The sequence below is a fragment of the Danio rerio genome, chromosome 2 (assembly GCF_049306965.1).
Source record: "Danio rerio strain Tuebingen ecotype United States chromosome 2, GRCz12tu, whole genome shotgun sequence".
NCBI classification, from domain to species: Eukaryota; Metazoa; Chordata; class Actinopteri; order Cypriniformes; family Danionidae; genus Danio; species Danio rerio.
Window position 1 is genome coordinate 38,565,001 of NC_133177.1, and position 27,337 is coordinate 38,592,337.

At 33.7% G+C, this 27,337-nt stretch overlaps 5 protein-coding genes across 7 annotated transcripts in view; 4 read left to right on the forward strand and 1 right to left on the reverse strand.

Annotated features, from left to right (window-relative positions):
- Positions 1-2,108: 2,108 nt before the first annotated feature.
- mrps14 (mitochondrial ribosomal protein S14) lies at positions 2,109-4,851 on the forward strand. The gene is given in 3 exon segments (NM_001045358.1): positions 2,109-2,190; positions 4,009-4,173; positions 4,390-4,851. Coding segments are annotated over 3 exon segments (417 nt in total). The 5' UTR covers positions 2,109-2,121; the 3' UTR covers positions 4,573-4,851.
- A 1,321-nt stretch (positions 4,852-6,172) lies between these two features.
- Positions 6,173-12,037, forward strand: cacybp (calcyclin binding protein). Its single transcript, NM_212887.1, is given in 6 exon segments — positions 6,173-6,263; positions 7,438-7,651; positions 8,843-8,939; positions 9,193-9,292; positions 9,392-9,486; positions 11,615-12,037. Coding segments are annotated over 6 exon segments (684 nt in total). The 5' UTR covers positions 6,173-6,245; the 3' UTR covers positions 11,775-12,037.
- Positions 12,038-14,320: 2,283 nt separating this feature from the next.
- plk3 (polo-like kinase 3 (Drosophila)) lies at positions 14,321-22,458 on the forward strand. The gene is made up of 15 exons (NM_201308.2): positions 14,321-14,615; positions 15,869-15,976; positions 16,058-16,174; positions 16,254-16,383; positions 16,477-16,564; positions 16,652-16,747; positions 17,726-17,924; positions 18,068-18,194; positions 18,535-18,647; positions 19,059-19,176; positions 19,812-19,895; positions 20,001-20,163; positions 20,326-20,455; positions 20,830-20,940; positions 21,047-22,458. Exons 1-15 carry the CDS (start codon positions 14,415-14,417, stop codon positions 21,242-21,244), a joined length of 1,983 nt encoding a protein of 660 aa, NP_958465.2. The 5' UTR covers positions 14,321-14,414; the 3' UTR covers positions 21,245-22,458.
- Positions 22,459-23,859: 1,401 nt separating this feature from the next.
- On the reverse strand, positions 23,860-26,754 carry dynlt4 (dynein light chain Tctex-type 4). Of its 2 annotated transcripts, XR_012392919.1 has the most exons (2): positions 24,454-26,754; positions 23,860-24,341 (listed from the first exon to the last, which is right to left on the reverse strand). XR_012392919.1 is itself a non-coding variant. In XM_005171351.6 (1 exon), exon 1 carries the CDS (start codon positions 26,752-26,754, stop codon positions 26,062-26,064), a length of 693 nt encoding a protein of 230 aa, XP_005171408.2. In that variant the 3' UTR covers positions 23,860-26,061. The 2 variants fall into 2 exon arrangements, 1 of the variants encoding a protein (XP_005171408.2); XM_005171351.6 differs by having other exon boundaries at positions 23,860-26,754.
- Positions 25,608-27,337, forward strand: part of ankrd45 (ankyrin repeat domain 45) — a 116,973-nt gene continuing 115,243 nt past the window's right edge. Inside the window, exon 1 of one of the 2 annotated variants that reach the window (XM_073917426.1) lies at positions 25,608-26,783. The gene's annotated coding sequence lies outside the window, so the exon portion shown is untranslated. The remainder of the gene's footprint in view (positions 26,784-27,337) is intronic. The other variant, XM_073917428.1, reaches the window with a different exon arrangement.

Sequence of the window (27,337 nt, forward strand, 5' to 3'; positions counted from 1 at the left end):
TATTAAAACAGACCTTCACTCTCTCTCCCTTGTTTATCCTTATAGTTTGTAGGCCTGTAATATGCTCAACAAATTTGCTGTCTAACATGATTTCTTGTGTGTGCAGCCAGTCTGCATTACAATCAGAAAATTGTCTGTAAGGCAGCTTGTTTCTCTTGTATTGAACTGCTATGAACACAGTGCAGGTGCAGGATGCAGACAACCTCACAAAGTTGTAGATCATTTTCCACATTTTCCAGATGTTGACATTATATGAACATGTATACATCATGTATATCTATCCTAAAACCCATATTATAGGTAGAAATAATAGACATTATTTTTTATTACAGTAAATGAAGGTTGTTTTGACTTCCTCAGCCACTTTAATTACAAAAATATTTAAAAAAATCAAACATTTTATTCATATCACAAGATTCATATCAGAAAATAATTAATTTAAATGGTGCATGGCTGGTATAACCACAAAATAACTTATTGGATTAACTTAATTTTGTTAAAGACCAAATAAAAAAACTATTTACACAATTAAATGCATCAGAGTTGGTCCAATATGATTTTTTAAATAAAAGTTTAAATACATTTGTATATTTATGATATATGATATATGGTAAGTCTGATTCCATCATGTATGTATAATATACAGTATGTCAAGTTTTACCTGAAGTTATCCCAAATAAGCTAAAAGAGCCATTTTAATGATATTTCATGAGTTACATATACAATTGATTGAGACTGACCTCAGATCTAATTTTAGGACAGTTATTGCTCACTGAGCAAAGCAACAACCTGATTTTTGTTAATATGGGGTGCTTCTGCAAGGTGCTAATCTCAAAATTAGATGAAAGGTGAAAATATTCTAAATCTTCAAACTAAGGTGAAGTGTAGATTATAACAATTTTGTCTATAAACTTTAAACACCTAAGATTATTTTTATTATTAAAATTTGTTTCTATTAATTCAATCCCACGCAAAGAACTACAAATCCCCTAACCAGGTAGTTGGACCAATACAATTTCTTCATGTTGTTCCAACACAAAACGCTAAAATCAACTTAATGGTTCACAAATGTAACTGGACTGAACATAAAACAAAGAAATTAGCCAAAGAAATTACTAGAATTATGTAATTTCAGCTCATTTAAAACAGGTAGTTTGAAAACGCAGCAGAAATAATTTTTGAGTGCATAAGAGGACGTTTTCTGCAAATGACCTGCTATTTTAGTTTTTTTTATTATTATTATTAGATAAAATGACTGAAGATCAAATGTTAATTTACATTGTATTATTATTGTTTTACTCTCGGGAAAAAAGAGTATTTACAACCTGCAGGTATGGTTAGGCCTATATTAACATATTGTAAAAAGGTTAGTTTTAGTTTTAAAGTTAGTTTTGCCAAGCTCTTTTTTATTATGTTCATAAAAACAATCCTACCCATTGTTGTAGCCCATTATGGTCCAGTGAAATAGGCGTGTAAAGAAATAAAAGTAGTTTCAGGATTTTTAATTTATTAAAGTATAGTTGAGTAAAGGTCAATTCTGCCATCGTGTGGTTGTGTTCCGCAATTACATAATTTATTAACATTAACTTTTTTAATCATTATTAACTTTCTTAATTTTCATGCTCTCTGAATAATTTATGAATCTTTTTTCTCGTGAATCTGTTTTTGCTCAGTGCTATGCTTATGGATTGGTCTAGAACAAGGGTGTCCAAACTCGTTTCTGAAGGGAAGAGTTTAGCTCGCCTCAACACATCTGCAAGGGTGTTTCTAGAATGCCTAGTAAGAGCTTGATTAGCTAGCCCAGATGTGTAAACTATTTGGAACTAAACTTTGCAGGACCATCCAGGACCGAGTTTGGGCACCCCTGGTCCAGAAGATTCTAGATACGGAGCTACAGTTTCCTGGACAATAATCACAGTTTAAATGTTATTCATCATGACAAAAAAAAATGTGATTGACATGATATATAACGACAAAGTCTCAATATTTTCAACTAGTTTAGCACTGTTTATCATCGTTGACAAATGCTTGGATGAACGTTGATATAACCAGCAGATGGCAGTAATGATAAACTCTTTTCAGTCCTAACCCTACAATCTGCCACTGCCAGTGCAGATCAACATGGCGGCGTGGAAGCTCCTCAACACGGGCATGGGCTTTCTGCACTCGTCCTTGTCATTCAGTAGACAAGTAAGTAATCTTTGAAGATGCACATTTGTAAATTTAGACACGTGGTATTTGTGTTTCAATTATATTGTGGTTTAGAATGCGATATGGTTAGGAGGCATACATGTCTAACCGAATCATTCTGGTGACATTTGTACGTCATGTAATTTGTTTTAATTTAGTTGTCGTTTTGTAAGGGCTACCCATAAATACTTGTATTGAAATGTTATAGTTGTTTACACATTACATGAAACTAAACATGTATATAAACCCTGTTAAATATTGAGAACAGTTTAATGTATTAATTTTATGTCTAACCAATACAAATATGTAAGTCTGTAATAAATTCTGTAATATACTTTTATTATGGTGAACTGTGGTATTGTAGTATGATATACCTAGTTGTAGAAATTTTAATACAGTTGTTTTATCTTGTGTTAGTTGTATTATCACAGCATCTATAGAATTACCACCATGCATTAGTTCACATACTTTCCTGGTAGTGTTTAAAACATAGTGTTTACTATATGTTACTATAGTATTTATACTTACATAGAGTATATGTAAACAAAAAGATGGACAATTTGTAGAGCTGTACAATATTGGAAAAATCTGTCATTGCAATTTTTGTTATTCTGCAATATATATCGCGATACGATTTTCAGCAGATGACTTGAATTTCTCTATTTGGAAAGGATTAGTCATTTTAGATCGGTTGAGATGAGAAGTGCATCTGACTAAAATATAATTAACAACCTACAAGCAAAGATCAATGCAACTAAAAAATACAAGATACAATTGACATAAACAATGTTTTAGCATTTTCAGAGTCTAACAGTCTTCAGGCAACAGGCATACAATGTTTCTGCGAGGTCTTAAAATGTCTTACATTTCAAAAACCAAATTTTAGGCCTTAAAAATTCTCAAATGCCCTGAAATATTGTGTTGTAGGACTTAAATCATTTTAAAATGGTCTTAATATTTTTGTTATGTACAGCTATACCCAATTGTGTCAACATCCATCCAATCCTTAATATACTTCAATAAAAGTTTTAAGAAACGTTTGTTTATTAACTCTATTTACTTCTTAATATGGATTAATTATCTTCCTTTCAGTAACATTTGTTTTTAATGCTTTTTTAAGGTTTTACCTTGACCATTTAAAAAATCTTTAGCTTTTAGCCTTGTGTAAGTCTGAAATTTCATTTATTATGGTCTTAAAATAGTCTTTAAAAGGTCTTAAAAAGTCTTAAATTTGACTTGATGAAACCTGTAGAAACCCTGGGTACAGTAATTGAACAATAAATATAAAAATAATTCAATACAAGTAATCATTATTACGTTATAAACAGTACAGATTCTTAGCCATGAATCCTTTCATAGTCATACAATCACAGGCCTCAAAAACACATGAAAATTATTATATATAGACTCACTCAACATTGACTATTGTGAATAATCACATTGCGATATTGATGCTGAAACAATATATTGTGGAGCTCTAACATATTTACAATTTTTAAAATGTGTATAATTTGTTGTTGTGTGTGTGTGTGTGTTTACAATATTTTGTATAATAGTATACTATTTGTGTAATAATAAAATATTAAAACTGCATATGTAAAGACTGAATTGCTACATTCTAGAAGTATTAACTAATGTAATTTTACTATGGGGATTTGTATACATGTTATTAACTTTTGTTATCTACCTTGTGAAGTTAATTTATGCATGTGAACATTAAATATACCACCTTAAGTATTATGTACAGCAATTATAATCTTTTGACAATTTGTATTTCAAAAATCTGTCTATAAATATAAAATATCTGATGTCCTTCAGGCCTGCAGAAGTCCAGTTGCAGTGATGGAGCAGGTCAGGAGCTACTATGTCGACTGGAGGATGTTGAGGGATGTGAAAAGACGACAGATGGCTTTCGAATATGCAGATACACGACTGCGCATCAATGCCATTAGGAAGAATACTATTTTGCCAAAAGAGCTACAGGTACATTCAGAGTCTTGCAATTTCAGTTCAGTGGAGATTTATGGTTCATCATTATTGTTTTTCATGTACAGCTTTCAAATAACATGAACACGTTTTTATTTTGCAGTAATTGAAACCTATTTATAGAGTCATTATCGTTAACAGAAGAATGAAGTGTATTTAAAATAATAATAATAATAATAATGCTGTCCATGTTTGTTATGTTTTTGCTCTTAGGAAATAGCAGATAAAGAAATCGCTGCTCTTCCTCGAGACAGTTGTCCCGTGCGCATTCGCAACAGGTGTGTGCTGACCTCACGTCCACGTGCAGTGAAACGCAGATGGCGTCTTAGCCGAATAGTTTTTCGTGATTTAGCAGACCACAGCCAGATGTCTGGAGTACAGAGATCAATGTGGTGATCAGCCATGACATTGTGTTTGTTCTACATCATTGTCATTCAGTGTGTGAGCTTTTCAACCTATGAATGAACTTGAGCTTGGTATGCCCTTGAAAGAGGAGATATTCATATTACATGAAAAGACGGAGCAGGAAATTCATCAAGCATCTACTCAAATGATGTGTTATTTCTCTGCTGAATTGATTTGAAATTTATATTGATGATTTTTTTTTGTCTTAGAGATTGATGGCAAATGTAATATGTTATGTTATTGTTGATACAATAAAAAAGGTGTAATGTGTTTTGTTTTGTGAGTTTATTTAAAGTTCAAGAGTATTAGATTCTATTGTTACTGTTTCTGTATTTGTGTAATACAAAAATAATCTTTTACTAATTTGGCATAATAAAATAAAAATACAAAAAGTATATATAAAAAGTTACATTTCAGCTATATAAAGAGTTTTAAATAATTTAATGATTTTTAAAATACAAATTCAATCACTAATTTTTGCACTCACACTTATTTACTTATATTGAGCAAGCGTTCGCTAATACGAAGCTTCAGTTAATCAAAGGGATGTCCGGACATGTTTCAAATGTTTCAAATTCTTAAAAATATGGTTGAAGTTATTAGTTAAAAGTTTAATTAAGGTAAATTCTCATTCATATAAACCCATAACCCAAACAAGTAAACATTTTAATTCAAATAATAATAATAATTAACACAAAATTATTTATTAGTGAGGTTTGAATAAATGTATGTATAATCCAAATGAAAGAAATCTATAAATAAACACAAATATATTAAAATTATTAGCAAATGCTATTAAGAAAATATAAATGAAAGAACTGAGTACAGTATTAAATAGAAATTATGTCGTCTAATAAAAAATAAAATTTATTAAATAATTTTGCGAATACTAAAATGGACCAATTTCTGTATATTTTAGATAATTCGATTTTTATACAAAAAACTTTTTTTAATGAATTAAAGATTTTATTATTCGTAGTGGATGATTTTTGAAGTTGACTTAACGCTGCTCAATAACACCCATTCTTGTTTTAGGTATACAAAATCTAATTATTTAAATTATACAGTAATTGGTCTATTATAGTATTTGCAAAATTATTTACTTAATAAATTTTAAGTTAGATTACATAATTTCTAAATTATTAGAAATTATGTAATCTAACTTAATATAATTTATTAAGTAAATATTTTTTCAAATACTATTATGGACCGATTACTGTATATTTTAGATCATTAGATTTTCTAAAATATAGAAAATTTTGAAAACTTTTTTGATTAACTTTAAATATTGCCTGCTGTGTTATTTTGCCTTCCATATTGCCCACTACGCTACATTGTACATTACGCTAAGAATCTTGTTTTGTGATACAGTAGGTGTGAAACTTGTAACACTGTAATTCATAAAATTACATTATCAAATAGAGTTTGTTACATTTTTATTGATTTTAATACTGTTATTGTAAATATATATTTCGTTGTCCGCTGGTGATTCACTAAAATAAGGACTTTTATTTTGTCAAAATGCGGAAATAGGAATTCTTCTAGAAACAGCGCTTCACGCATATCTGCGGACTCGCAGCGCCGGTTGAATGCAAAGTTCATTTTCATCACTTCAGGAAAACTATTTAAGATAATTAGTATACAGAAGTTTTTCCAAGACAGCAATGGACATCAATGAACTGGTAAACGGTCGCTTCTCAGTGTTTTACTCATTTTAGTAGAGTATTAGCAGTCCTGTAGGGTTTACGTTACTGTTTCACATTAAACCGCATAACGTTAGTGGCATTAAGTAACTTAGCTTATGAATGTGAATGGAACTGATGGTTTACCCTGATGATTTATTGGATGCTCTGTGAATACGCTGTGGATTATAAGATACGAAGAGCAGTTTTTTTATTATTATTTGATTCATCATTTCTCTGTAACGTAACATCAGTTCAATTTCCACTTGTTCAAATGCTGATTCTCCATATCATGAATTAGATTACTAACGTTACTAGTTTCAATTTCATGTTTTTAATATAAGTAATTGCATTTCCGCTAAAATATAAATTCTTCATGGCAACAATGACGTCATCTCTCGCAGATGTCTTATTTTTATTTTAGTTTCAAATATTTAAATAAATAAATAAAAATGTAAAAAGATTTTAGTTTCAACTAATAAAAAAAATGTCATTCCTGATACCAAGAACTGTATTTCCACTAGTTAAATGACATCATTTAGGCTCCTATTCAGATTTATTCTTAAAATTTCCTATGGATTAGTCTCTATTTCAGAAGTCACCACATCGGAATGAACCGTCAACTACTCCAGCGTATGTTTTCCTGTCGTAACCCAGTTATTGGAAGATATCAATACACACACACATACACACACACACACACACACACACACACTAATGCACTACGGACAATTTAGTTTATTCAATTCAACAAAAGTGGATGTCTTTGGACTGGGGGGTACACTGGAGCACTCGGAGGAAACCCACACCAACACAGAAAGAACATGCAAACTCCACACAGAAATGCTTACTGGCCCAGCCGGTACTCGAAATAGCGACATTCTTGCTGTGAGGCGACATTGTTAACCACTGCACTAAGCCACTTCTATTCAGATTCAATTGTTGAAATGAAGAATTGACAAATTGTAATATGAAACAACATTGTTATTGTTACTAGTAGAGTAGTTTTCCTATTGTAAAGAATCGGCATTTAACAAATGAAAAGTAATTGTTGATATTAAGAGCACATAGCATTGGAACGAGCAACCATAAAAGAGTTTGCCGTAGACGACTCTCTCTTGAGCTCGCCTGTGCTGAAATGAAAACTGATGTCAAATTTGTCTTGTTTCTGCAGATCGCAGGTCTCGAGAGTGATCTTAAGGAGATCACGAGTCTGCAGGAGAAGTGTGAACGACAGCGTGTGCGAGACATATTAACACAAGAGCAGAAGAAGATCGAGAAAGAGCTAGCACAGAAACGGCAGCAGAAACAGCAGCAAGAAAAGAAAGAGTCGGGAGACAAAACTGAAACAACAGTCAAAGGATACACAGTCAAAATTAACAATTATGGTATGTATGTTAATAATATATATTGTGATCACAGACATACATAGGTACTTTTGGCTATGCCCGCGGCATTTCAAACCACCAGGGGTTAATTCTTCCGATGTGGATTAATCAGTTAGCTAAAAATAAAAATCTGAAAAAATGTTTAAAAAGAATTTATAAGTGTTTAACTCTCCAGATCAAATTGTTTTTGTACTTTTTTTGTGACTAATATTTACATTTTAGGCAAGATACCAATATAGACCTTTTAGTTACATACTTTGAAATTAGAGAATTTCTGAGAGTGTATCATAATAGACATGGCCAATGTTCTCAGTGAGGTTTTTTTTTATTTTTTGTGAAGGACTGATTGTATAATTTGCAGGAGTCCTGTGCACGCTACAATAACAGCTTATATGGGAGTGATTTAATAAAAGAAAATTAAATGAAATAACCAGTTATTCCACAAGTTTAAGAAACTTGAATACAGTGAAATAGAAGTTCTGCTATAAATATGCATTAACTAATACGCTACAACAACTGTGGAATATTTATGCGAATCATTTAACAAACCTTTAGTTTACTACAAAGCTGGTCCTTTTGGTCACAAAGCTGATTATTGAATAATAATCAGATGATATTATTATTTGCTTTCCTAAAGCCAGCCAATCACTGCATTGATGATCATTAGTTTGAGGAATAATAGATCTGTTCTTCACAACAAACAGGAGCACATACAGTAACCTCAGATAAGTTCATTCAGGTATTTAAAATCTGATTCTCAAACTAGTTTGAAGAACCAAATTAGCCAGAGATTAGTAATCATGATAAAAATATCCAGGATCTGCCAAATCGGCTTAGATTGTTTAGGTGATGTACGGAGAGTGGATTCCGGGGGGCTGCAAAAATTGCAAAAGAAAGTTACAAATTTTTATTAATTAAAAAAAAATCTAAATAAGAACATTTGACTTAAGATAAATAACTAATTTATCCAACTTATAACTAATTAAAATAATAAATAATTCTTATGAATTAAACTAAAAATGAATATTTGATTAAATAAAAAAAATATTTTCTTTTTATTAACAAGAATTAACAAAAATTCTTTTTGTTAGAATCATAATAAAAATGATTAAAATGAGTAAATGGTTGTTTAAAAATATTTTTAATAAAGTTGAAACCGCACAGTAATACACATATTGTTTTGTCTTTTAGGATGGGACCAGTCTGACAAATTTGTCAAAATCTACATCACACTAAAAGGAGTGCATACTATTCCAGCTGAAAATGTGGAGACCAGCTTCACAGAGAGGTGTGCTTTCAGATTCAATATGGCTTAACTTTGGTTTATTTTATAATTGATTTTATTGTGGTAAACATTTTATTTGACTAATTTCTATACATTAAGAAAGATTATTATGACATGTAATATATCAATTAGACATCTTAATACCTCCTGCAAGCTTTGTAAACTTTTGGTCAAGTTCCAAAAGATTTCCACAGCTTACTAGGTTGAAGGGCAAAACATGGCAATGAGTGTAAACACTACTTTTATGTTTTCACAGAGGCTTTAACACTCTAGTCAAAGATTTGGATGGGAAGAACCATCAAATGACAATCAACAACCTTTTATTCCCCATTATTGCAGCAGAGAGTAGTAAAAAGGTTTGTCACTCTTTTATTTATCTATTTTTAAGTGGTTCTGTTTTGTCTGATCGATAGATAAAATAGATGAACACCATTGTGAAATTGGTTTGTTTACAGATAAAAACAGACATGGTACTTATCATGTGCAAGAAGAAATCAGCAAAGAAGTGGGACTGCTTGACACAAGTTGAAAAACAGTCTAAAGAGAAAGAGTAAGTAAAATCCACACACTTTAATTTTTATTTTGTGTTTCTTTTTACATTTGTATACAAAAGCAAGAAAAATTAAAACATAACAAAGAAATGTATATTTAAACATTGATACATTGTTATGTTTGTATAAAATGTTTTTTTCTTTTAAGTAAAAAAAAAATTATTTATATTTGCATATTTTAAAGTGTGTGAGACACTCGGGACAGTAGACAGAATCGTTACTAGACTGGGGTGCGTTTCCCAAACAACGGCGTAACTCGCAGCTGAACTATTATAGTATGATGCATCGTTTAGAAAAGAAAGATGTAGTGACCAGTGTTTCCCAAAACCGTTGTTTCTCTGTCGCAGATCCATCGTTTGAACCACGTTGGTTATAAAGTAAAACGCCCAAAATGATGCTCTAAATGGGGTGGAGTAACTACTTCTTTAGAGAAGAATAGTATAGAATCATAATTTCTTTGTGCAAATTATTTTGTTTTACACGCATACAAAAAATCATGCACACAATTCCCATATTAATTGAAATATTGAAATAATTCACAGTTATCCCCTACAGTTATTCCCTATACATCTAGAGCATTCTAACATTTACACTTTGAATTTTTTTTTTTTTTAAGCATTAAAGTGAATAGTGAATCAAAGTATTTTTACATCTCAGTTTTAGCGATCTTTATGTTTAAAATTGTGCTCCCTTTGTAGTGCACTTTAAAAACATTGATGCCATTTGGAACACAGTCGTGGCTCATGGCGAAAGTTAAAGGTTTAATTTATAGTGGGTTTTTTATTAAGTATCTGTATTGTATATGACATGGGCCTGTTGGTTAGAACATTTCTGCAGAGGTTTGCATTTCAATTTGTAAAAGTAGACTTTTCAAAAAAGAAAAAATATATAAACAATATCCTGCTTAATAATAATTAAAATTATTAATATTATTAAAGTAGGATTTTTTTCATTTCAGACTTTTCAAAAAAGAAAAAATAAACAAACGATATCCTGCTTAATAATAATAATAATTAAAATTATTAATATTATTAAAGTAGGATTTTTTTCATTTCCTAATAAATAATAAATATTAAATTTCATTTCTTAATAAATAGCCTATTTATTTATTTATGTGATTTATATATGAGATGTTAGCTTTCTGTAAGTGATTTTATGTTTTAGAATAGAATATGTAATATTCTCAATAATTTTTATAAAGGATTATAGGCTCTATATGTGCCATTTTAATATATTTCAATTAATATGAAAAAACGTATGCATGATTTTACCAAAATTTAGATTTTTTTTATGCATGTAAAACAATATAATTTGCACAAAGAAATGATTGGATTCTTCTCTAAAGAAATAGTTGTCCACCCCATTTAGAGCATCATTATGGGTGTTTTATGTCATAACCAATGTGATTCAAATGAAGTATCTGCGACAGAGAAACTATGGCTTTTGGGAAACACTGGTCACTCTATCGTTCATTTCCCAAATGATGCATCAAACTATGATAGTTCAGCCACAAGTTATGTTGTTGTTTGGGAAACACAACCCCAATACAGCCAAGAGACTCCAACATGACGGCAGCATCAAATTATGATCAAATTATGAAGCTAAAAGAAAAGTCTGTTTGTAACATCATGGAAGCAGGCATTTATGTAGGTACAACCCAACGAAAAAATTTTTTATGTCATCAGTTTGTCAAGTCAGACACCTTTTGTTTTGCAATAAAATACCTGCACATTTTGCGTACTGCTATTGTTGTTTGCATTTCACTTTTTTGGTCATTATACTTTTTTAAAACATTTAATATATTTACATTCTAGATTCACAGACATTGTTTTTGACACATTATTTAAGATGTGTGACTAAAAAAATAGCTATTAACCTTCTTTTTTGGTAGGGCCAATAAAATTTTGGCAGGGCAAGTAAAAATCTGAACTGCAGGCCCAATCTGGCCAGTAGAATTAATCCTTAGTGTTGAACCCTTATATATTTAAAATAGTATTTTGTGCTTATTTGAATTAAAACTTGAAAGAAAGATTTGTCTGCAGAATACATTATTATCAGGATAACATCAGCATTATACTACATTTGGCTCATATAAAAGATAACTTCATAGTAACTGTTATGTTTCAGTAAACCAAGCATGGGTGAGAACGCTGATCCGAGTGAGGGTCTGATGAGTGTGCTAAAGAAAATCTACACAGATGGTGACGACGAGATGAAACGCACCATCAACAAGGCCTGGGTTGAGTCTCAGGAGAAGAAGGCCAAACCAGATGATTTTGACTTCTAAGCCAGATAAATAACCTGCTTTCACAGTGAAGCGCCCAAATCCAGCTGCTCCACTCTACACATCATTCCACTTCATTGCAATGATTTTACAGAATTTTTTTACTGTTAATTATGGCTGTTAATGAAATGTTTGTGTAAAAAGTGCTTTAAATGGGTCATATCCCCACTGTAATTTTATGTTGTTTCACAGGTATTCATATTCAGTGCGTTGTCATAAACTTATTTTTGCACTTAGGAAAACAAAATAAAAGCTCTGTAAATGTATTATCTTGTCTTGTGTTTTTTTAAAGATGCATAAATTGACATATATAAGACAATCATGCGTAAAAACAAGTAAATGATGGGCCATTTTAGTGCGTCCAACTCCAATATCTGATTTCCCGCTACTTTTTTCAGATACTAGTGTATTTTCCATTTTGATTTTTGTCAGCTGCTAGTGCTTATTTTTTATTTATTAGTATTGTTTAGATCAGTGGTTCTCAAACTGTGGTACGTGTACCACTAGTGGTACGCGGAGAAATGAAATGTCATGTACATGCTACACACATTTCAAAATGTATCAAAAATTATGTATATAATATGTAATATATGACATATAGCCTATATTTCAGAGGTAATCTGCCACGTTTTTTAACTGTGCAGAGATGTAGCTGCTTAACTGGGCCAACTACGCTACTGTATTTCAATGCTGCTCATTTTACTGGTGGTACTTGAAGAGACAATTTTTTTCTGAGGTGGTACTTGATGAATAAAGTTTGAGAACCACTGGTTTAGATACTATTTCCCATTAATGGGTTACAGCTGGAAAGGCATCCGCTGCATAAAACTTGCTGGATAACTTGCCGGTTCATCCCAACTGTGTGACCCTAAATTAATAAAAGGACTAAGCCGAAAAGAAAATGAATGAATGAGTGTTTAGATACTACTATCTTTGGAAACCTGATAGTGCTTGTTAAAGTAGTCACTAAGGTTAATTAAACCTGTTTAGACCCAAATACAATTTCTCATTTCTTACTCAGTACCTTTTAAATGCCTGTTTCTCCTCTATTTTGTAATATCTGGTTGAGTATAGGGCATCACAGTGTTTTCCAGTGTTGGGTTGCGCTGTGTAACACATATTCTGGGTAAGTTGGGGGTTCATTCTGCTGTGGTGACCCCAGATTAAAAAAAGGACTAAGCCGAAAAGAAAATGAATGGTTGAGAATAAGCTAACAATATAAGAGAAATTGTACAGGAAATCGAAAGAGATTGAATAAGATTCTGAGAAGGCAGGAGAATAAAAGGTGCAGGATAATAAAGGCAGGTGTAAATCAACAAATTGGAAGATGTGCTTTTGTCAGTAATATAAACACTGTCATTTTGAAAACATAAATCAGTACTAGTGTGAATAAGTTGTATTATATTCTTGTAACTGCTAAGAACATTTCAATGTGGTCATGTCATTGGCCCATGAACATTTCCTGCTTATTATCAAACTATTTCATAACAGCAACAAGAAGCAATTCAATCATAACTTAATGTTAAAACTCCAATCATAACATTACTTATCAATATGTGGCTCTTTTTGGATTCTCAGAAGCTGTAGAAGTTAAAAATGTAAAACAGGAAATGATTTGGAACTATTGTTTTTGTTTACATCCCTCAAAATGGTCTAAAATGAATACCTGTATATAATTAGTTCTAGTTTACAATTAAACTACTATATATAATTAAAAGGTACTAATATCAGATTAGTAGTAGTTATTTAATAAGTACTAGTATCTAATAAATAATTATTTTTTCCACTTCTGCAACTATAGTATTCCAAGTAATATTTCATCCTCAATTCTTATATACATTTTCACACTATGAATGACACTATATAGATGCTTTTTATATTTTAGGGTTAAAAATATATTTTGTTTCAGTGACTAAAATAAAAAGAAACAGAACATGATGTGCTTTTATAAGTTTCTCCTTGTTTGTTTATCATACACAAGGGGGCGCATGAATCCACAAGTTTCTCAGTTCCGTTCAGTACAGATGCATGTTTGTAGTGACGTAATTTGGCTTCGTCCTCATGATGTAAATACAGTATGTGTAGATGTAATTCGTGTTTATTTTTGTAAATATGTCTAATTTCATTTCTGAACGTTACATTAGGCTACGTGAGCAAATGTTATAAATATACAAATTTTATTATTAATATATATTGTCTATTTAATGAAACATTGAATTATGTGAAGATTTTGTCATGAAAAACAAATTATCACGTGGGAAAAACAAAACAAAAAAGTAACATCCATATCAGAAAGTTAAAACCGAAGAATACAGAAGCACTGTTTGTGTCACCCGGAGGTCCATAATCGCGTCAGCCGTGATAGGATGATGTGCTCTCGGCTTTTCATTCACTTTTCTTCTGCACTTTCATATGCGTCTCTCTGATCTTTGATTGAATCTCCAGTAGCCAATGACGTTGATTTATTCTAGACTTCCCCTTTCTGGCGCCCCACCTCTGCCCGTGACGTCATGGACAGTTTATATACTGCTGGGCTCCGGTACCCGGGCATGTTTGACTCGCACAGGACTAGAGAACTTCGCCAGACTTCAGGACTTCGCACAGAGGAGTTTATTTTCTAAGGAGAAGGATCTTTCTTAATGAATGGATCCTTCTTGTTTCACCACAGCTCAGCGTCTTTCGTGTAAAATAATGAATCCGGATATGTTCAAAGCGTCTCCAGCGGCTCCACCGCCCGCCAAGCCGAGCCGGAGTAAATCGGAGCACGTTAAGCCGGAGCTCGCGCAGGTGGTGGTGGACGCGAAGACCGGGAGGTCGTACTGTAAAGGAAAGCTCTTGGGAAAGGTACGGTGTTTTCTATTAACGGGATTTATTGGAGAGTTTTGATCACTGTATGTGTTGTCGCGTTGCTCAAACGTGTCTCGTGTTCGTCTCGTGTTTGGTGAGGTGTTCATCATGGGTGCACCAGAACCACTGGACCGCAGTCCGCCCTGTCCGGGTTTTTATACAATCTACCTGATGGTCATTGCAGCAATGCATGCAGCATTTCTTTCAAACGCCAAGACATCGCAATTGATTTGTGTTTGGGATTGAGAACTGGCTTTGTAATTTGATTTGATGTCTTGAAAGGATGAATGAATGAATGAATCAATGCATCAATGAAATGATGCTGTAATGCTTTATGATCACTGGAGCCAGTGACTATCGTCTCAGTTTCATTGGGTTGTTTTCAAAACAAGGCTCTTATATGAATTAAGCGATCGATTATTGGAAGTCTTGTCGATCCTGGGCTTTAAAGTGCCGCATCATTGTGCGATGCTGTAAGGAGGGCTTGGTCGACTGGGAAAAGAATACGTCATTCCTTTGTACATGTTTTAGGTCCAGGTTCTGAAATTAATCAAACTTTGATGCAAAAATGCCTCCCATGTTTGGTTTCTGGAGATAAAGAATTTGGTTAAAGATGCATGTTAAATGGGTTGAAAGTGCAGAGTTCTAATGCATCACATGTGAAGGATAATTTGTCAGCTATAGAATTGCTTAACTGGAATTGATTTATTAACGTTTTTAATATCTTATTTTATATTTGTGTATGTTATCACATACAATTCTACAGTCATCGGAGTACATGTCTCACAGAGGGAGCCACAAGGGACTGCCTAAGAGAATGAATAGAAAATGTTCTACTAAAAATCTTAAGGATTTTATGCATTTTAGAATGAATGATGAATACCAAAATTTGAAGTTCAACACATTGAATAGAAGAAATATATTTATAAGTTTAAATGACTATATAGGATGTAACTGAATTATTCCAATATCAATGAAACGAGTGACAAATCTATAGACTCCCAAACTTGCTGCCTAGACCACATTCTTTAGTCATGCTGAAAACATGAACAAAATGTTCAACAACACCCAAAATCTCTAAAGATGTTGCTTCTGCAGGCAGGAAACTGTTCTTTCAGTTTGTCATTGAGTTTGCACAGTCACCTGCTGCTGATCGTTGAAGTTAATCATCATCTTGCATTGAAATCCCCTGCAATGTTTCCTGTTGACGCATTCTGAGTGATTTATATATTGTGCCTTTTGATGTTTAGGGTGGTTTTGCACGGTGCTATGAGATGACTGATCTTGCAAACAACAAGATGTATGCGGTGAAGGTTATTCCTCAAAGCAGAGTCTCAAAGCCACACCAGAGGGAGAAGGTAAATTAACAACCTAGCACAAAGTAGAATCCTCATATTTCCAGCCCCCTCTCTAATGCTTATTCATCATTTTCATTGTAGATCATTAATGAAATCGAGCTCCACAAAAGCCTCCAACACAAGCATGTAGTGAAGTTCTCTCATCATTTTGAGGACCAAGACAATATTTACATCTTCCTTGAGCTCTGCAGCAGAAAGGTGAGTTGTTTCAACCAAGAACAGGTTTCATTTGGGGACTGAAGCTACATGATCTAATCTTACTCTTCGATGTTTGCAGTCTCTGGCACACATTTGGAAAGCAAGACACACGTTGACCGATCCAGAAGTACGTTACTACCTCAGACAGATCATTTCTTCACTCAAATACCTCCACAACAAAGGCATCCTCCACAGAGACCTCAAACTAGGTAGCGTTTTTGATTCCTCTGTCTGCTGTTTACTTCCTAGTGTGATGGTCGTCAAATGTACTGGGTTTAAATATGCTGCTTTTGTTTTTGCAGGAAATTTTTTTGTGAATGAAAACATGGAGTTGAGATTGGGTGATTTTGGCCTGGCAGCAAAGCTGGAGACAGTCGAGCAGAGGAAGAAGTGAGTTTGCTTGCCTTCAGTGTTCATAAATTCAATAGTAACTTATTAAAGCGGTGTGTTGATTGAAATCTGTTTGTGTGTTTGCAGGACCATCTGTGGGACGCCAAACTACCTTGCGCCAGAGGTCTTAAACAGACAAGGCCATGGGACAGAGTCAGATGTTTGGTCGCTGGGTTGTGTAATGTAAGTCTTATCAACACTACAGTAGGGTTATTAGGGTTATTGTTTTGTAAACTGTGGTTCACGAATGCATTGATGAAGTTAATAATTTAATGAGAAAAAAAGTAAAGATGGAATGTTTAATGCATAAAAGAATTACTAAATAAATTAAAACTTTTTTTTACCTTTTTAAAGGGTGTCTAGTAACATTCAGTTACTATTGTAGCCTTGATAAATGTATTTATGATGTGTATATATATTGCATGTTTAATTTAATTTGTACTTTTTATTATATATAAGTGTATTAAATTGTTTAGTATTTTAAAATTAATGAAACTTGGCAGCTTGTTTGTAGTTTTATTTCACTTATTTTTTAAATTTTATTTCAACTAATTATTATTATTATTATTATTATTATTATTATTATTATTACTTCACATTTAGTTTCAAACCTGTGAGTTTCTTTTTTCCATTGAACACAAAAGAAGATATTTTAAACTATGTTAGAAACTGGTAACCATTGACATCCATTGTAGGAAAAACAAATAATACGGAAGTCAGTTGTTACTGGTTTCCAACATTATTTAAATTTGTTTTTACTATGAATATAGCCAATGCTGCTGACATGGCATTAAAACATAAATAAATAAATAAACATTCCTCAAATTATCTTTTACAATAAACAGTAGAAATAAACTCAAGCAGGTTTTGGCACTAGTAAAGGGGTGAGCAAATAACTTTTTTGGGGGTGAACTATACCTTTAACTGTTATTGAAACCATTAACAGTTAGTTAACAAACAAACAAAAAATAAGTTAATATTTTAAAATTATTAGTGCCCTTTAAGTATATATTGCAAGCTATATTGGTTGACAAAAAACAAGTTTGGGAATCCCTGGTGTCAACGAATGCTATTAATTTCATGGAAAGTCCATAATAAATACTTGAATTATGATGCATCAGATGTGACAGCCATGATGACAAGCTCTTTATGTTTATTTAGGTACACTCTACTGTGTGGGAATCCACCTTTTGAAACCTTAGACTTGAAAGAGACCTACAAGTGTATTAAGGAAGTGAAATACAGCCTTCCTTCATCCCTCACTCCATCGGCACAGAAGCTGATCTCCTCTATCCTTCAGAAAAACCCCTGCGACCGCCTTACGCTGGATCAGATACTGGCCCACGACTACTTCACAAAGGTTAGCATACGGAGTAATCATTTATCACAGTCCAAAGAGTAATTAAACTTCTTTCCTTTTAACTAGGTTATAAAGGCATTTACTTGATGCGTTGTAATTAAATTTTTAAATTCTCTAATTGATATTTGTTTTTCCTCCCTCAGGGTTTCACCCCAGAAAAACTCCCTCCCAGCAGCTGTGTGATGGTGCCTGAGCTTAATCCACCCAGTCCTGCTAAGAAGTTCTTCACCAAGATGGCTAAAAGTCTATTTGGCAAGAAGAAATCGAAAAGTATGTGGATACTGACACCACACTTTTATTTGAGCTCTATTTATTACCTTTTGTAGTAGATTTTAATTACAAAATAGTTTAAAATATTTATATTTTGTCTTTATTTTTGTGTTTTTACATAAATTGTATTTTTTAATAGTGTATATTTCTTTGTCTTTAAGATGTTTGGAACAATACACACACACATTAGGCTTTTACTTTGTTTCAGTTCTCTTTCAATTTCAGTTAGTTTTCCCTTTTGGTTTCTTTTAACTGGAAAACAAATGTTAAGTTGGTTTTAGTTAATAGTATTGTTTGGAATCCAACGTTATTGTCTATTAAAATTAAAATATTATTCCAGCTGTTGAGAAGACCACTTCTGAGGAGAAAGATGACATTTCTAAACTGGTGTCAGGCATGGTGAAACACTCCATCGGTCGGCAAATGAGCTACAAGACAATGGGAGTGAATGAGGTAATAATGCATTTTCTAACTTTGTGCTTTGGTGTGTATTAATAGCTTTGCTGCTCTAATCATATACTGACTCATGACTGTCGTAGAAAGCGGTGTCTGTGTGTTACACTGTTTTGTGGGATAGCTAAAGTAAGCTCAGTGAGGACCCATTTTGAAAGCAGCCATAGATGAATAATAGAGTGCAGTCGTTCAGCTTATTTTGCTGAACGTCTCAGAATAACTCCATACTAACTAAATCCAAAATGACAAACCCTCACAGACGCCGAGTTATTACATGACAAATTGATTTTTATTTTTTTAGCTTGAGACACAACAATGGAAAACCACTGTAAACTGTGCATGATTAATGGAGCATAAGGAAGTACTTCTGACTTTTATAACAATGCAACTTCCTCTTTTTCCTTCTCTCAGGCCACTTCTCCAACGGTTCAGCTGGCGAGCTCTGGGCCTCTGGACACTCCAGCTGAGGAGGAGTCGAGAAAGTCTGCGTCTCGATCTTTCAAAGGCACCGTGGCCAGCAGCACTGATGGTAAGAGGGAGAGCAACTTCTTTAATGCACAGCAGCAAATAGTTTGGCTTGTGCATGTGTGGCCTACATTATCATCAGTCTTGCAGTGGCCGCTTTTAAGAACTCCAAATACATCCTGGCCTAATTCATGTTTTATTTATTTATTTTTAAACCCTTCATAATAATAAAATCACTTTCAGTTGCTGTCCAAAAATAAATTGACTTTTTTCCAGTGTTATTTTAGCATCCACTAACTTTTGTAGTTTATTTATAGCTTAAAATTAAATTTGTTCTAAATAATAAAAAAAAAAAAAATTGTTTAAAGATTTGCTGTATTTATTAAACCTTTAGTCATTTTGTCTTATATTTTTACAGTCAGCATTTGAAGTGGATCAAAAAAACTTTTCTAATTTGGCAAGGAAAAAAAAGACAAGAATGGTTGTTGATTTATTTTTAGGACAACATTAAAGAAATATTTATTGTATCACTTTATATACTATTTGTTCTATTTTCAGTTTGCATTTATTGCGGATTTTTATTTTGTTTCTTTTGCAAGTGATTTTAGTTTTTCTGTATTTTATTTAAAGTAACAACAGATATTTGTGTGTGGATGCAGTTCATCTAATTAAAAATCCTGCTTTTCTTTCTTTCCTCAGGTTGTGACGACATCCCTACCCCTTCTGCTGTAGCCGAATCTGCCATGAAGGTTCTTAACAGCTGCTTGTCTTCCATGCCAACAGGTTTGTTCCCACTCTTTGCTCTCACTGAGGTGCTTAAGCAGTCTTCAAGGTTTACTCTTAAGCCATTGATCATGTTCTCAAATATTGTCCTTTCCTCTCTGCCAGCTTCAAGAAACCCTCCCTGCCTTGTTAAAACCAAGCCTTTCATCTGGGTAACCAAGTGGGTCGACTACTCCAACAAATACGGCTTCGGTTACCAGCTTTCCAATCAAAACGTCGGCGTACTTTTCAACGAAGGCACTCATCTGAGCCTCTGTGACCAGCGGAGGTACGGCTTTCTGTGCTCCTTTTCTAATTTTGGCTTTTGAACTGAGCTCTTATTGACCCATATAGATGGCTTTAACCTTAGTAAAGGCTTCGCTTTCAAATTAATTGTTTTAAGTAGCTTAACTTGAAGTTCTAAGTCTCCTTTGTTTATATTCTTGCACAGGACTGTACATTACTGTCTGACAAACAACAAACACTTTAGCTTTCCTGCTAATGCGCTACCAGAGAAGCTCCAGAGTCAGAAACACATCGTTGATTTGATGGCTAACTACATGGAGCAGAACCTAATGGAGGTAAGTTCAGGGGAAAAAAGCCCCAGTAATATTATTATTATTATTATTATTATTATTATTATTATTATTATTATTATCATAATTATTATTATTATTATTATTATAATCATTATCATCATTATTTTGATTACATTTATTATTTAACTATTACATACATATCCATTTTAGACTGTAGATCAGCAAGTTTTGCAAACCAAAAACAATTCCAAGTTTATATATTTTCCCCATCCCTCGTTGTGTTTCTCACATCATAGATTTAAACTTGCTATTGTAAGATTTATTTTAATTTTTTTATTTAGCCGAATAATGTAATCTTAAAAATAATAAAATGGTATTCTTTTGTATCTTTAAACATTTAGTTTTTGTTTTTGCAGGGTGGAGATATCAACTGTGAGGACCAATCTTCAAGCTCTTCTCCGCTGCTTCTGCAGTGGATCAAGACTGATCATGCCTTAGTCATGCTCTTTGACAACCGAACCCTACAGGTGAGTCTCAAATCAGAAAAAAAAGCACTGGAAAAAGACCGTTTTATAAATCGAATTGTTTCCGAAACCTTAATTTTAAAACATTTCCTTTCTCTTTACACTACAGGTCAACTTTTACACAGACCACACAAAAATCATCCTGTGCAAGCCCTCGGACGCCTCATACCTGGTGACGTTCATCAGCAAGGAGCGAGTCTCTTATTCCTACCCTCTGAACGTGCTTTCTGAACTGGGCTGCTCTCCAGAGCTCCGGCAGCGGCTTCATTATGTGGTTCAGCTTCTTCAGCACTACACCAACGCATAATGAAGACGGCTAAACTGCTTTATATTACCATTTGCTGCTTATTGCTTACTTTCGGGAAGCAAAAAAAAATGACTGACAAAGACTAAAAGAAAATCAGGGGAAGCTTCCATGTTGCCACGAAGATCTCCTGTCCTTGGTCATCGGCTGGCCTCTTTGAACTATGGTGCACAATTTTTTTTCTTTTTTTAGTTTTTTTTTTTTTTTTTTTTTTTTTTTTTTGCAACTGAGCCTCTACACCAACAGTATCACACTACCAGCTTGACTCACAGTGTGCACAACCAAAATTTGAGCCTGTTCTTTTTTTATTAGGTTTTTTTTTTTTATTTTGGTTTAGTTTGTTTTAAAGCTGGACTGAAGTGCAAATGACGTAAAAAGAAAAAAAACTCACAGGGTTCTTAAGCGTCTTGCTTATGTGTCCCAAACACTGCGCAAGATGTGCTTGGCTTTTTATGCTCGATCACTTGGCTTTTTTTTAAAAAAAGACATTTTATTTCACTAAATAGTACACAAATGAGAAGAGCTACGAACACCAAATGGTTTGACTTTTAATGAGATTAGTTTTAAAGATGGCAGAGGTGAACGGCTGAGGTGGAACTGGAATTCATGGAGGAGCAGTTTGGAGTGGAAGTGACTGAAAAAAGTGCCTTTCTGATGGATTCCTCTGTGCAATAATTAATAATAATAATAAATAATAACAACATCGATGGCCCTGAATCTCAAGCTTAAGTCACAAAGGGAATGAGAGAGGGCCTTTATATAGTCTTCGGTTTTCCAAGCGAATTAGGCAGGAGTTGGGAAAGAAACACTACAAATACACACCTGATATAAGCTTTTTGCTCTTAAAAGTGATTATATCCTTAATGTCTGTACTTGAGGAGAAAAAAATAGACTATGTATTCAGTGTGCCTCCAGCTTTGTTTACTTGACATGCTCCATTTATAATAGGTAATCATAATGTCCTCAAAACTGTGACCATGGCTGTAAGTGTTAAACAAGTGTTCTGAAAACCAACATTGTTAAAGCCATTACCCTCTCAGACAAATCCTAACTAGTATTATTAATTAATTGTGGCACGTGTTCTATTTATTTTTTTATTTATAGTTTTTTATTTATTGACGTAAGATAATTGTACGGTGTCAACACTGGGAAATGTTCAGTATGATCACTTTTTATGTATTGGGAGAGCGGGGGGAATAAAGTTTATTGAAAATACATATTTTGTGTCGTGTTTTAATTAATTTTTTTTTTGTTTTAAGTCTGAAAAAAAAAAGTAAGTAATTGGGTTTTGTTTATTCCACTAAATATGAAATGAGAATGCTCAAAGACATAATTGTAATTTCAAATCTGTAGGAAATGTAATCAGTAGTTTATAGAATAAAACATTTAAAGAGCACCTATAATGAAAATCATCTTTTGGAAGCTGTTTGGACAGAACTGTAAGTATAGTATATTTTTTCAGCAAATTTCATAATGGTTAAATAGGATCCAAATCCCTCCCATTTTGAGGTCCATTGATTGACAGCTGCGTATTACCATCGCTCTGTATTAACATGTATAATCATATCCACAAGACAGGATGTGTGCTACTGGTATCATGGATATTAACATGTATACTGTCACGTTAGCCATGCAAAAACAGTACAAAGTTAAGTGAGCACTGTGTATGTGTGCGTGCATGAACTTTGTAACGACATTGTTTGTGACTCACTGTTACAGAAAGGCTTGAATTAACTCCACAACAAATACATCAAATAATCCTTGGGAAAGTTCTTAATGTTGTATTTCTCGCAAACGGTACAAGAGATCGGTTTCGTTCATGTCTGTCACTGTGCTGTTTATCTGAGGCAGCCGAGGCGGACATTGAGGCACACTCACTCTGACAGGCACATGGGAATGGTGGGTGGGGAGAACCCCACACAAAAACAGCTACATTGTGTTCAAAGCAGAAAATCACAATATTCTTAAAAGCATAATGAATTGGCCTATATGCACGCATTACTTCCGCGTTTTGTCTAAGGCCGCGGTCCAGCTTCCGGTCTGGGTGATTTTAAGCGGCGGTAAACAGTATTATGGCAGAGTCGTCAATATTTACTCGCTGTTTGCGAGTAAATTATGGTCAACGATGTGCAAATGATTGTCCGGATGTGTTCTACAACCCCGCAGAGCAAAGCTTGAGAAAGGTTTCAAGTTTTATGCATCTTCCTACCTGTGCAATTATGAAGGTAAGTTCAGCTAGCCTGAAGGCTAACTTTAGCGTTAATACTCTTACGATCCGTCCATCGGCAGCTTTATCACGTAAGTAAAAATAATCATATGTGTACGTAATTCTGTCTCATAGTGTCAGGTAAAAACAGGGCAGAAATAAGATCTCAGTGAGAGCTCATTACTACCGATAGATCTATGAAGAAATCGGAGTCTCCTCACCAGCTGAGAGTAGGACAGCATACAAGTTCTGTCCCATTCATACTTTTACTGTTCTAAAGTGACCACCACTGTTCAGTTCGGATAATTACAGAAACACAGATGCTGTCTTAGCTTGTAAGCATGATTATTGAGCAAGATATATTAGGAATAAAATAATACAATGCCGTTCCATCCACAACAGACAAATAGCACTGTGTCAATGCTGAGATTTATTGCTGAAACAGTGGAGATGACAGATGCAGTGAAACAGTGTAGATAGCATGCTTTCTATTTAGTCGATAACATTGTAATTAAATGGGAGGGTGACCCAAAACAATAAGGTGTCATTAGTTAATTTAACATCAACAATTTGTCTATTGCAATATTTATTAGTTTTTTTATGTTAATGAACAAATGCTTATTCATTGTGCTTGTTAACTCACAATGTAATAGCTAATGTTAACAAGCATGACTTTGGATTTTTATTCATTAGTAAATTAGTTTAACAATGCTAACTATTAAATAGTTATTTTAATAGTGAGCAAATACATTAACTAATGAAACCTTATTTTAAAGTGTGACTAAAGGGAGCTACTTTTAAATAATTTAAATTAATAATTTACTGTGTAGTTTAATCTGATGATATTGCTGCAGATGCCTTTCAAAAGAAGATATTTTGAAGAAAGCTGAAAACCTGTAACCATTGACTTCCATAGTAGGAAAAAGAACTACTATGAATATCAGTGGTTGCAAGTTTCCAGCTTTCTTCAAAGTATTTTTGTTTGTGTTAAACATCAGAAAGAAACTCAAACAGGTTTGGAACAAGTGAAGGATGAGAAAATAAAATTTTCAGTTTTGAGTGAACTGCCTTTAATGACTCTCTTTAAAAACCTATTAATATTCTTGTTTCTGTTTTCTAGGTAACATTATGAGATTCAGAGCTAGAAAATTTTATGTGTTACTTCATCCTGGAGCGGACATCCGTCAGAAGATCCATGCCATCGTCTGCTAGTTAATAGCTCCTGCTCTTGTGTGGCTGAGAGTGGGATATGCAAACATTTGGTTGCTTTGCTTTACCAGACAGCCCATTACTCTGAAATGTGTAATGTGTGTTGTAACATGAACAATTGTTTGGAATGGATCAATTATGTGTTAGGTTCCATGAAACAGATGGGTGATTTATTTATTTATTTAATACGTATAAACCCAAATACCTCTCTATGCACAAGTTACAGAAGAAGCACCTGATTCAAGAAAACAACTGATTCAATGTCATTGTTTCTGTTCATCTGAATAAAATATTTTTTTCAAAATGTTACATTTTTTTGACAATTTTAATTTAAATTATATACAGTGAATTATATTTTATATGTACAGTGAATAAAATAAAGGTCTTTATTCTGAATTTAAAAATTGCACTTAGAAAGTAGCTTAAGAAATGTTTATGTATATTAATGTTCAGTTTTTTTACTTCAAAGGCAATGAAAACAAACTATTATTTGCCATAAAAGCTCCTTTCTTCAAATGTCTGCATCCGTTTGGCACTCGAGCCTCGATCAGTTAGACTGAAATTGTCAGCTACACTCTAGTTTTTTTCTGTTTCTGTAAAAATTCTCACGTTTAATATCAACAACCCACCTCTTCTGCACGACTTTGTCGTTTGGAAACGTGTGGAAACTAAGGTAAGAGTTCAATTTCTGACGCTGTGCATTGCTGAACACAGCAGTGGTATCTACAAAAACTGTTCTCACGTCTTTAAAATGACACTTTTAAACGTTTAGATGTCATATTTATGTAGCTGACATAAACATATATAAGTGGGCTATAATGGCATAAAACATTAAGACAACTGTCCAAAACATTACTCGTTTTTATCAGTAGCGCTCCTGTTGTAGTACTGTACTGTACGATCGGCGGAAGTAGGCTCGGGGTCTTAAATTTTACCGGAAATGCGTCACGCGCCGCCGTGCATAGAGCCCAATAATCTGATGGGTGATCTGAGCAAACTTTACAGACACACTCTGGAGACACACTTATATAAAAATCTTGAAGAAAAGATAAAATAGTTGCCCTTTAATTTAACTCCAACAATAAATCTGGAGAAAGTGAGAATTTAAGTGGACAAAACTACATTGTGTTCATTATAATCAGAATGGTATCAAATATTGGTGTGAATGCTCATATTATAATTAATGATATAAATGGACCATAACAGGACCTTATATTTGAATTATTACAAACTATTTTAATTATTAGTGTATGTTAAATATATATTTAAGATTTAAAAGCAAATCAGAATTTCATAAATTGGTGTGAATGTGTATATTTACTAATTATTGTAAGAAATATATTATAGCCTATATTTGAGATTTAAAGCACATTATTTTTAAAGTAAATTTAGGATGATTTGGAATTCACTCATAGTACACTCCGTGTACCACAGCCACAGCGAACAGTGAGTGGTTTTGGAAAACGGCGGATGTGTAGTTGTCAGTATTTGGATTAATCAGGCTCTGACTGGCCAGCCTTACACCATGATCACCGCTCTGCCCGACCACCACCTGGCACACGAGTTTATACCGTGGCGGATTGACATCTTTCAGCTTACTGAGCACCAGATCCGCCAACATCTGACAAAGCTGGCTGCAACTGTCAGCACTGTAACAAACACCTTCCAAATACGCATCCAGAGTTGCCTGTAAGATCTGCTGGGTCCTTCTGGCGCTGAAGCGGCAGCCCGGTTCGGGCCCTGTTCTGTAGGTGTTCTCCACATACACTTCCTGAATGGGCTGCTGAAGGTACAGTCCCGAAAAACTCACCCTTCCGCCCTGATGCCAGCCCGCGAAGGAGAAGCGTTTGCCCATGGACATGTGAGAGGTGCTCACGCTGGGACTCATGAACGAGGACTCGGAGGAAAGACCCGTCATGGCCCGGATGAACAGTGGTCTGGGGTGCGGGTGGTCTTTAGACTGGTCTTTAGAGCTTCGTCGAGTGGAAATGGAGGCCAGACGACGCCTAGGAGGTCCTGGGGGTTCTGGTTCTGTGGACTGGGAACGATTGAATTGGGCTAAAGTCTCCTGAGAGAGTGGCAGAGGCTGGTTGGACATGGTGAAGGAATCTGCGAGGAGACACATCAGTAAGTCTTGTTCAGAAAGTGACAAATAATAATGGCATTGTATGGTGGTGGTGTAGTGCCAGTGGTATTTAATTTATTTTATTTTATAGTGTTCAGAAAAATTAATTTCCCTTATCATTTGCTTCTAGCTATTTGTGCAGGTAAAAAGAAAAAGACAAAAAGCAGGTTTAGAGTGCATTAAAGTCTGTTTTCAGCAGTGTTTGTGCTGGAAATATTTTTACCATAAGGATTAAAAACATCTGAGGTAAACACAACACAATCTTTCATTTTAAGCAAAGTATATGGAATCAGACAAGGTAAGACTGTAACAGATTCAATAAGGGACTGAATCAATCCCAAAGAAACAATACCCGTATTGCATTGCAAATGATAAACAACAGTGAAATTCAAACTATAAAAAGTTGCTGATTTATCTAGTTCATTTATCTAATCTATGCATATCTTCATAAATATACAAATGTATTTTGAGAACGTTTTATATACCGACATCATTGACACTGCTTTATAGGAATGGGTGGAGCTAAATATCTATTTTGCTGTGCTTTGCTCACTGC